This window comes from Leucoraja erinacea, chromosome 17 (assembly GCF_028641065.1).
Source record: "Leucoraja erinacea ecotype New England chromosome 17, Leri_hhj_1, whole genome shotgun sequence".
Classification (NCBI taxonomy): Eukaryota; Metazoa; Chordata; class Chondrichthyes; order Rajiformes; family Rajidae; genus Leucoraja; species Leucoraja erinaceus.
Window position 1 is genome coordinate 30,434,741 of NC_073393.1, and position 12,011 is coordinate 30,446,751.

The 12,011-nt window shown below is 43.3% G+C and overlaps 1 protein-coding gene across 1 annotated transcript in view; it reads right to left on the reverse strand.

Moving 5' to 3' along the window:
- Nucleotides 1–12,011, reverse strand: part of LOC129705363 (putative phosphoenolpyruvate synthase) — a 124,169-nt gene that overhangs the window by 93,576 nt on the left and 18,582 nt on the right. Inside the window, exons 3-4 of the mRNA XM_055648909.1 lie at nucleotides 9,293–9,417; nucleotides 7,342–7,410 (exon numbers count right to left, since the gene is read on the reverse strand). Of these exons, the coding sequence (XP_055504884.1) occupies nucleotides 7,342–7,410; nucleotides 9,293–9,417 (194 nt within the window). The remainder of the gene's footprint in view (nucleotides 1–7,341; nucleotides 7,411–9,292; nucleotides 9,418–12,011) is intronic.

The following is a 12,011-nucleotide window of genomic DNA, read 5'->3' on the forward strand; positions in this document are numbered from 1 at the left end:
TACCGCTGTTTCCAGCCACTGCTCTCCGGACATAGAGTTTTTGACTGTGAAATGCAGGCCATTCTATCTGCCACGGGAGTTTACTGTGGTTAGCATTACTGCTGTATACATCCCCCCCGCAGCCAACACTAAGGAGGCTCTGCGTATTCTCTACCGTTCCATCAGTGAGTTGCAAAGAAATCATCCAGAGGGCGTTGTCATTGTTGCTGGGGACTTTAACCAGGCCAACATGAAGACTGTCCTCCCTCATTTCCATCAATATGTGGACTTTGCTACACGTGGAGAGAATACGCTGGACCGGGTCTATAGTAATATCAAGCAGGCTTTCAGAGCAGTATCCCGGCCTCACCTCGGCTCCTCTGACCACCTCTCTGTAATGCTTATCCCAGCCTATAAGCCCCTGCTGATCAGAGAGAAACCCACTGTGAAGCAGGTTAGAGTCTGGTCTGAGGGAGCTACAGAAGCACTCCAGGACTGCTTTGAGTGCACGGACTGGGACATGTTCAGGACAGCAGCCACTCACAACCAAACCATCAATGTGGATGAGTATGCCATGTCTGTGTCGGGATATATACAGAAGTGCATGGAGGATGTCACTGTCATCAGGAACATCACAACCCGGGCCAACCACAAACCTTGGATTACTGCAGAGGTGCGTGCCATGCTGAAAGAACGAAATGCGGCTTTTAAATCTGGTGATTTGGGGGCTCTGAGAACAGCGAGAGCCAACCTCAACCGCGAAATTAGGGAAGCAAAGCGCGCCCACGGACAGAAAATCCAGGGTTTCTTCCAGGATGGTAACAACAGCAGGAACATGTGGGAAGGCATCCGGGCCATAACAAACTACAAGGCCCTTCAGATGTCTTGTAAAGATGACACAGACTTTCTAAATTAACTAAATAATCATTTCGGCAGGTTTGAGGCACTGAACACCACTACAGTGAGGAAATTAGAGCCACAACCAGGAGAACAGACACTGTCTTTTGAAACTGCTGAAGTCCGCAGAATCCTGGAGGGCATTGACCAGCGAAAGGCAGCCGGACCGGATAACATACCGGGGCGTCTGCTTAGGGGATGTGCCGACCAGCTGGCTCTGGTTCTGACAGACATTTTTAACATCTCCCTGAACCAGGCCATTGTTCCATCATGTTTCAAGACAGCCACTATCATACCAGTTCCCAAAAAGTCCACAATAACCTGCCTGAATGATTATCGCCCCGTAGCACTCACACCAATAATAATGAAGTGCTTTGAGAGGCTTATTAAGCAGCACATGGTCTCTAAACTCCCCTCCAGTTTTGACCCGTTCCAGTTTGCTTATCGCCCGAACTGCTCCACAGAGGATGCTATCTCCTCTGCAGTCCACCTGAGCCTACAACACCTGGAGGAGAGGAACACCCACGTGCGGATGCTGTTTGTTGATTTCAGCTCAGCATTTAACACGATAATCCCCCAGCATCTGGTGAGCAAACTGGCACCCTTAGGATTCAATACCAGACTATGCAACTGGATCCTGGATTTCCTTTCTGAAAGACCACAGTCTGTGCGGGTGGGGAAGAACACCTCCTCGGTCATCACACTGGGCACCGGCTCCCCTCAGGGCTGTGTCCTGAGTCCGCTGCTCTTTACATTGATGACACATGACTGTGTCGCCAGGTCCACTACTAATCATATTATCAAATACGCGGATGACACAACAGTAGTGGGCCTCATCCGCAATAACGACGACCAGGCATATAGAGGAGGTGGAACAGCTGGTGAGCTGGTGCAGCAGGAACAACCTTCTCCTAAATGTGAACAAAACCAAGGAGATTGTCGTCGATTTCAGGAGAAAAATTCAGCCCAGTCACACTCCACTTTGCATCAACAACTCAGCAGTGGAGCAGGTGAAAAGCATCAAGTTCCTGGGGGCGCATATAACGGACCCCCAGGAACTTGATGCTCTCTTGTAGCTTGACTCTCTTGACTCTTGGACACCTTAAACTGGTCCACAAACATTACATCTCTGGCAAAACGGGCACAGCAGCGGTTGTACTTCTCCTCCGCAGGTTGAGAAGTTTACACCTCCACCCTCCCATCCTCGCCACTTTCTACAGAAGCACAATTGAGTCGGTCATGACCAGCTGCATCTCTATGTGGTGCGGCAGATGTACAGCTGCGGACTGGAAGTGCCTTCAGAGAGTGATGAGGACAGCGGAAAAAATCATTGGGACTTCTCTTCCTTCCATCATGGACATGGGGTACAAGCGCTGTCTGATTAGAGCTAAGGGCATTACCAGAGCCCCCACACACCCACAATTTGGACTGTTCATACTGCTTAACTCTGGGAGGAGGTACCGCAGCATGAAGAGCGGGACAACCAGGTTCTGCAACAGCTTCATCCCCCAGGCCGTAAGATTACTGAACAATCAAAAAAACCGAGGCTAGAACTTTTTAAATATCGACACTTTTTAAAAACTTTTTATATATATTTATTTTACAGAACCATGCGCATGAGGCATTTTTATGGACGCACCTAGAACTTTTAACTATTACCTGATTTTGGAGAGTAAAATGCAACGAAATTTCGTTCAAGGTGCACTGTGTCTAGGTGTATATCTGAATGACAATAAAGTTTTCATTCATTCATTCATTCACGTAGTCTCATCACGAGACTTCAATATAAAATAGAAAGATTAAACGAGAACTTGCCAATTGAAGTTTGATCTTTATTTTATGAGAAGTTGGAGTGAGAGACTATGTGCCCTCCACTTCCAACCCTGAATCTCATAAAGATAATTCGGTAAGTCAATCTTTCTATAGTTTAATATGGTGCAAGTGGTCTGTGGTTTCATACAGTTGCTTTGAAGATTGACGCGCATGCAGGCTGGCAGGTTCTTCAAGTAATCTCTCACTCCAACCTCATAAAATAAAGGTCAAACTTCAAACGGCAAGTTCTCGTTTAATCTTTCTATTATATTCTTGGCCTTAAGTGAGATACTATGAGCAGGAAACCCCACTCCATTACTTAAACCCACAGTTTATATTTATGCTCTAGCCTGCATGTAAGGAAACAATGTATTTCAACAAATATATGTCATTGAGGCCATAAAATAATGTTTTTTTCTTTTAAATAATGGTTTGCACAGGCTGTGTGCCATTCACTGAAGAGAACAGAGAACTCATAGTTTTGGCAAACAATCATCCAAAGGGCAACATTTCAAAAACTAGATTAGCTTTTCATCAGCACAAACAGACTTGTAGGATTTTATTTTATAACAATTAGCATGTAATTTTTAAATGTGTTTAGTGGAAAGTTTCTTTTTCAAGGGGATTTAACAAGGAGAAATAACACAGACATAATATCCTAGGGTTTCCAGTCAATCAAGTTTATTTTCTGAGCAATTTACAAATACGGTGTAAATGTGAGAACGCAATTTTAAGCTTGCGTTGAGATCAGCGGTAATAACTTCTTCATTGGTTGTTAAATTATCACAGAAAAAGAAAGCAATGCAAAAATACCTGTCTTGCCTGCATCATGGGAGTAATGGCTAATGGCATTCATTTACAAATATGCAAATTGGTTCCAAAAATAGTTGGACTTCTCAAATTCAAGAACTCCGAACTGCGTGAGAGATTCTTGGAATTATGAGTGAATGGAAACACATCCATGCCAACTCAGACATCTACCTGAACTAATCCCATTTTATTGCATATGGCCCATATCTCTCTAAACGTTTACACCCACTTATCTCTCTCAATGACCTTTAAACATTGTAATAGAACCTGCTTCTACCACCGCGTCTTCAAGGTTGGCTGCAGGGGCACAAAGGTGGATGGTGAGGTGCATATGTTGGTTGCTGGTTGACAAAGGGAAGGGATGCTGGAGGTTTACAGTAGCCTGGGGCTTGCTTGAATCGGGCACCACTCATAACAACAGGAGCGTGGACTGGACTTGGAACATGGCACCTCTTGCATGCGGGAACAGTAGATATTTCTGTACAATTGCTAATCGCCTATTGTATGGCAATGGACCGCTTGGAATGAAATAATTTCATTGTGCTGTTGCACTTCGCACATGTGGCAATAAAACACCATTAATCCACTGAACATCATGCATCTGGCATCATGTTCCATATTCCTACTACCCTTCTGTGTGAAAAAGTTGCCCCTCGGGTCCCTTTTAAAGCTTTCCCCTCTCAACTTAAATCTGTACCTCTAGTTTTAGACTCCCCTACCATGGAAAAAAGACCCTGACCATTCACCTTGTCCATGTGCCTCAAGACTTTACAAACTTCTACAAAGTCACACCTCAACAGCCTACACTCTTGGGAGAAAAAGTCTCACCTTTTCCAGTGTCTCCTTACATCACAAGCCCTGCAGTTCAGGTAGCCTCGTGAATATTTTCTGCACCCTTTGCAGCTTAATGATATATTTTCCATAGCTGGGCGACCAAGAAGTGCATGCAATGCTCCAGGTATAATCTCACCAATGACCTGCACAGTTGTAACACAACGTCCAAATACCTGTATAAAATGCCTGACTGATGAAGGCAAGTGGGCCTAATGACCTCTACTATCTGTATTGTCACTTTCAGGGAACTATATACTGATACACATAAGACTCTGTTCTACGGCACTTCCTAGAGCTCTTTCATTTACTGTGTAAGCCCTGGCCTGGTTTAATTTAGCAAAATGCATCACCTGCCACTTGTTTGAGTTAAATGATTTTGGCCGCTTTCCCAGTTGATTTAGATATTGCTGCAACCTTGGGCAACCTTCTTCAATATCTACCTCACCATCAAATTTGGTGTCATCCATAAAGTGACTAATCATGACAACTACAGTCACATCCAAGAAAGGACACAAAGTGCTGGGTTGACTTAATAGGTCAGGCGGTCTCCCTGGAGAACATGAATAGGTGACGTTTTGGGTCAGAACCATACTTCAGACTAATTGTGGTTGTGGAGGGGGGGATGATAAAGCTGAGAGAGAGGAGAGGCAGGACAAAGCGTGGCAAGTACTAGGTGAACACAGGTGGGGGGGGGGGGGGGGGGGGGGGGGGGTGGGTGGTGGTGGTGTTGTATCCGCTTTGTGGTAGTTTATAGGCAGCATTCAAAGACGCTTTGGATGCATTAAAATGATTCTGAAGTCCATGACCTTACTGGTTTGCATTGCCTTTTGCAATCCATTCTTAGTTTGGGGGGAGAGGATCTAATAATCTCAGACAGGGTAAGACTGTGCATCATGTCCTATGCAGCCAGTTACTTCACTCCAAAACTACTCCACTGACTGGGAGATTCTTAGGCAGCTCCAGAGAGGGTTGCAAAATATACTCTCAAATTGCAAACCCTTGGCACTTCTTTTCTCAAAGTGCTAATGTAACCGTTTTCATTCAGAAGCCGACTGCAGCAAGAAATGGCCCTTTTCCATCCCTCATCCACATAGGTGTTACATTTTCAACAACAGCTTGGTTTTGATGTATAATAAATTAATTCAGCATGCATCTACAGGAAAATCAAAAATCTAAACTTGGGCTTTATGGATTAGGATTCCCTACACGGTACAGAAGTTGCACAGTGATTAAATTACCAAGCTAGTTCACCATCCCACTATAGCAAATTGAGTTATTATCTTCTAGTTTTTATGTTTTTAAAATTATGATTAGCATAAAACTGCAGAATTGTGCAGAAGGCTAAATAATTCATTGCTGCCCTGGCCTAGCCGATAGAAGAAATGCATGACCATGAGGTAGATAACCAAGTCACACCCTGGGTTCAAGCGTAGTCATGCCCAGATTCTAAAACTGAGTGCCTAAATGAAAAAGCCACCACATAAACCTCACAGACTTCTTTGACAATTGTTCAACGAGTTCAGGATGTAAATTGAAGATATCATGCCCAGTTTTTGCATACCAGGTTAAAAAAAACCCCACAAAGTGCTTGAGTATCAAGCACCACTTGAACCACCAAGGACCACTTGGACAACAAAAACTCATATGTCAGGCTGTTATTCATTGATTACAGCTAGGCATTTAACACAATTATCCCCTCCAAACTGGTTACCAAACTCGCAGAACTGGGTCTCTGCGCATCCCTCTGCAACTGGATCCTCGACTTCCTCATCCACAGACCACAGTCTGTTCGTATTGGTGGAAATGTGTCAGCCTCGATAACAATCAGCACGGGAGCACCTCAAGGCTGCGTGCTCAGCCCTCTGCTGTACTAACTCTATACCCATGACTGCGTAGCGAACCACAGTACGAACTCCATCATCAAGTTCAATGACGACACCACTATTGTGGGGCGTATCACAGATGGGGATGAGTCAGCATATAGAAGAGAGATCGAGCAACTGTCCATATGGTGCCAGCGCAATAACCTGGCCCTCAACACCAGCAAAACCAAGGAACTGATTGTAGACTTTGAAAGGAGTAGGAGGGGGACCCACAGCTCCATTTATATCAACGGGTCGATGGTTGAAAGGGTCAAGAACTTCAAATTCCTGGGCGTGCACATCTCTGAAGATCTTTCCAGGTCCGAGAACACTAACGCAATTATCAAAAAAGCTCATCAGCGCCTCTACTTCCTGAGAAGATTACGGAGAGTCGGATTGTCAAGGAAGACTCTCTCTAACTTCTACAGGTGCACAGTCGAGAGCATACTGACCGGTTGCATCGTGGCTTGGTTCAGCAATTTGAGCGCCCTGGAGAGGAAAAGACTACAAAAAGTAGTAAACACTGCCCAGTTCATCATCGGCTCTGACCTTCCTTCCATCGAGAGGATTTATCGCAGTCGCTGCCTCAAAAAGGCTGGCAGTATCATCAAAGACCCACACCATCCTGGCCACACACTCATCTCCCTGCTACCTTCAGGTAGAAGGTACAGGAGTCTGAAGACTGCAACAACCAGGTTCAGGAATAGCTACTTCCCCACAGCCATCAGGCTATTAAACCTGGCTCGGACAAAACTCTGATTATTAATAACCACTTTCTGTTATTTGCAGTTTACCAGTTTATTTATTCATGTGTGTAAATATTTATATCATGGTATATGGACACATTTATTTGTTTTGTAGTAAATGCCTACTATTTTCTGTGTGCTTAAGCAAAGTAAGAATTTCACTGTCCTATACAGGGACACATGACAATAAACCAACTTGAACTTGAACTTGTATCTCAGCAGGTCAGACAACATCTTTGGAATGCATGAATTGGCAACATTTCCTACAGAGATGTTGCCTGATCTGTTGAGATCATCCAGCACTTCGTGTCTTCTTTTGTAAACCAGCGTCTCCTGACTACATTATTCACCATGTGGTTTCAAGTACATGTTATTAATGTCTATTAATTTACCAAACTTACATAAAAGCCATCTTGACATGCAGGAGCTCGCCTTCTTCCTCTGTCCATTTGTCCCTGTATGGTCCCTTTCTATAAAACACAAGCATAAAGTGCGATAAGTAGGTTTAAGAGAGGGAATTCTTAAGGAGCCTATGCTTTTTAGCTGTCTTAGTAATATGTTTCATTCCGGGACTATTTGAGACGAGAAAGGACATTCCTGCTGTCATCTACTCTAAGATCTATTCTCCCAAAGAATCCATGATGTATATATAATGGCAATGAAAAATCAGTGTGCCTTTATTTAGATGTACAGCGGAGATTCATGCACTAGCCTTGTTTAGTTTAGTTTAGAGATACAGTGCGGAAACAGGCCCTTTGGCCCACCGAGTCTGCACCGACCAGCACATGCAAGATTAAAAGGGGGAGCTACTTACTTACAGTATGTAGAAGATAGACACAAAATGCTGTGGTAACTCAGCGGGGCAGGCAGCATCTCTGGATAGAAGGAATGCGTGACGTTTCTGGTCCTGACCCGCAACGGCACACATTCCTTCTATCCAGAGATGCTGCCAGTCCCGCTGAGTTACTCAAGCATTTTTTGTCTATCTTCGACTTAAACCAGCATCTGCAGTTCCTTCCTACAACTTAGACTGGATAGGCTCGGCTTGTACATGCTAGAATTTAGAAGATTGAGGGGGGATCTTATAGAAATTTACAAAATTCTTAAGGGGTTGGACAGGCTAGGTGCAGGACGATTATTCCCGATGTTCGTGATGTCCAGAACAAGGGGTCACAGTTTAAGGATAAGAGGGAAGTCTTTTAGGACCGAGATGAGAAAATCATTTTTTGCACAGAGTGGTGAATCTGTGGAATTCTCTGCCACCGAAGATAGTTGAGGTCAGTTCATTGGCTATATTTAAGAGGGAGTTAGATGTGGCCCTTGTGGCTAAAGGGATCAGGGGGTATGGAGAGAAGGCAGGTATGGGATACTGAGTTGGATGATCGGCCATGATCATATTGAATGGTGGTGCAGGCTCGAAGGGCCGAATGGCCTACTCTTGCACCTATTTTCTATGTCTATGGAACTTACAGTATGTAAACAGCTTCAGAAATGAAAAATGAATGGTCATTATTCCAAACAGTTGAGTCACGCAAATCAGTGCATAATATGGATGTAGGGTCAATCTTCAAACAACACTGTAGCAATGATCAGTTTTAACACTACATAATGACTTTTGACCGAATTGAAAGATTCCTTCAACCAGACATACTTAAAGGAATCCTGCCACTGGCCGAATTATTTATTCTGCACCGTGGTGCAATAGTATGTGTTTTTACAGTTGAATTGTCAACCATTCTGTGACAAATTACAGTGTATATTTTGTTAAGAAAGATGTCTAAACATTGATGGTAGACAACATGTTCCTCCCATGTCACCAAGTATTGAGATACCTACTCTCATTAAATTATCCTGTTTCATTTCCCATGACTCTCATGAGGGGCAGCATGGTGGCGTGTTGGTAGAGTTGTTGCCTTAAAGTGCCAGAGACCCGGGTTCAATCTGACGATGGAGATGGACGTTCTCCATGTGAACACGTGGATTTTCTCTGGGTGCTCCAGTTTCCTCCCACATTCCAAAGACATAAAGGTTTGCAGGTTAATTGGCTTCTGTAAATTATAACTTGTCCCTAGTGTATAGGACTGTGCTAGTGTATGTAATAATTGCTGGTCGGCACGGACTCAGTGGACTGAAAGGCCTGTTCCCTCGCTGTATTTCTATAGTCTAAAGTGTAAAGCAAAAGTAATTGGCTTTTGAGCTTTCAAGACTACTTAAAGTATGCAATCTTTCTCATGCATGATAAGTTTTGGTTCAGCTCTGCATTGGATTGAGTGTCACGTTGTTTACTGTTATCAACATGATGTTTATGATAGAAAAGGTCACATCTGCATCAATTGTATCTTTAATACTAACCTTAGAAGTCCATTGAAAAATATTCTCCATCTCCGATATGGCTCCAGACATTCCAATTTTAAACCACCTCCACTCCATGTGTTCGTATTGTCCAAGGAATAGTTTGTTTCTGGATGGACGGGATGCTGAAAGAAGCATTTTGCCAGTATATTGAGAGCAATAACTTCACACCTGGTAAATAATTCAGCCACCATTCTGAATGGTGGTACTCCAAATATGGAATAAGGATTTATTGAAAACCATAAAATAAATTGATGCATCGTTCATTATAGGTACAATTTCTTTTGAAATAACTCCAAATTGGCATAGCAACAAAGGGAATAGCATTAGGAAAGGGAGTAGCATCCCCTCCTTTAACTCCATGATCCTTAGACAGTGAACCCTGCAGAGTACAGGGCAGCGAGAAAAGACTATCTATCATCAAAGATCTCTAACAACCTGGCTATGCCATCTTATCACTGTTATCTTCAAGCTGAAGGTACCGAAACCTAAAGTCCCACTCCACCTGGGTGCTACTTTCTTCTAACCATCGAGTTTTTGAACTGCCCTGCATAACCCTAAAATGCCCCTGTCCCACTTAGGAAACCTGAACGGAAACCTCTGGAGACTTTGCGCCCCACCCAAAGTTTCCGTGCAGTCCCCGGAGGTTGCAGGTGGTTGCAGGAGGTTGCAGATAGTGGAAGCAGATAGGGAGACTGACAAAAACCTCTGGGAACCGCACGGAAACCTTGGGTGGGGTGCCAAGTCTCCAGAGGTTTCCGTTCAGGTTTCCTAAGTGGGACAGGGGCTTAACACTATGTCTGCAGCAGAATAATAATGGCCACTTCTTGTACTACCATGGACTAACATTTGTAGTTGTGTATTGCATTAATATCTTATTTTTTTGCAGTCTCATTCTTTTTACCGAATGTATGTGTAATTTATGTATATGATTTATATTTTTGTGTGTTGCCTGACTCAATATGCCTGTCGGGCTGTTGCAAGCAAGATTTTCATTGTAACAGAACCTAACCGTACTTGTGCATAAACTCTACTTGACTTGATTTCAATCGTGTCCCTAACTCGACAAATTTGCTCTCATCATAGAACATCATTTTCTGAACTCATTCTGAGCTGCACAGACAATATTTAATTTTCCAAATTCTGGAGCAAATCTCTCACAGAATTTCTTCATTAGATGTCGGCAGAGCTTTCTATTCCTCAGGAGAAATGGTGATGTTACAGCCCCAGTCACCTGCGTTCACCATAATGACATCCTGGGAATGCAAACTCTCAACATACTCTATAAACAATGAACACACTTTGTATATCAAACATGGGTGTCTCATAATTGCACGAATCAATTAGAAATATGGTGTTCCCAATATATATTATAACCAGATTAATTGCATGCAATACATCAGTTTCATGGAATTTACAACATAATTAAGAGTGCTATTAAAGTGAAATGTTATCAAGGTTTTTTTTTTCTATCTCCCTTGGTTGTATTTCACATCAGGTTAAGATATGACTGAGCAAGGCATCAGCCAGTGCATGCCACCATAGTAGTTGTTAGGCTTCTGCACTCCCAGAGAACATGAGTTTGAATCCGACCACGCACTGAGGGAATGTAAACTAAATTAATTAAATAAAATATAACAGCATAGCTAAAAGTAAAACTAAAGCCAAGGCAACTGACAGGAAAACAATATTCGCAAGGTATTTTAGGATGCAGAACCACTGTTCAGAATAGGATTGCTCTATCTGTGACTGTAGACTCAATTTGATTCTTTATTGTCCTTCGTAGTGGAAGCCAGTTGGTTTAATGACAATTACGGATGGGAAACAAACCTTACCTTTGGTAGCATTGTCTGCATCTATAAATTACATAACCCGGCTTGAGAGTGAGCCTGGCAGAGGCAAATGGATATGCAAAGAATGGAGGGGTGTGGATCACATGCAGGCATAGATTAGGTTAGCTTGGCATAATATTCAGTGTGGGCATTGTGGGCTGAAGGGCCTGTATCTGTACTGTAATGTTCTATGTTATATTGTTAGACATTATCTTTGTTCTTAACCCATCAAATCTCGCAGAGGCGCAGTGGTAGAGTTGTTGCCTTACAGCGCCAGGGATCCGGGTTCAATCCTGACTACGGGTGTTACGGGAATATGCATGTTTTCCCTGTGACTGCATGTGTTTTCACCAGGAGCTCCGGTTTCCTCCCACACTCCAAAGATGTGCAGGTTTGTGGGTTAATTGGCTTCAGTAAAATTGTAAGTTGTCCCTAGTGTGTAGAATAGTGCTAGTGTACGAGGTAGTTGGTGTGGACTCAGTGGGCCTGTTTGCAGGCTGCATCTCTAAAGTCTAAAGATGGAGTATATTTAACCCATCAAGTTTATTCTGGCTCCTGGCAAAGTAATCCCACAGTCCCATACTTATTTTCCTGGAGCTATGTACATAACTCTTTCCAACTCCCCTTTGATCCCTTTGCCATTTAGCCGGCCTAATGGATAATTTACAGAAAGCAATTAATCTACCAGCATATCTTTATAATATTGAGGGGAGCAGGGTGAGGGCTGAATCACAGAGGAAAATTGACATGATTACTGAGATATTATGTGACATCAACATGAGATCACCCGAGGTCTAGATCGAGACAATTCATTGGAGCTGTGAGGCAGTGTGACGGTACGATCCAAATCTCAGTCACATCTCCTCCTTCACAATCAACATCAAGAG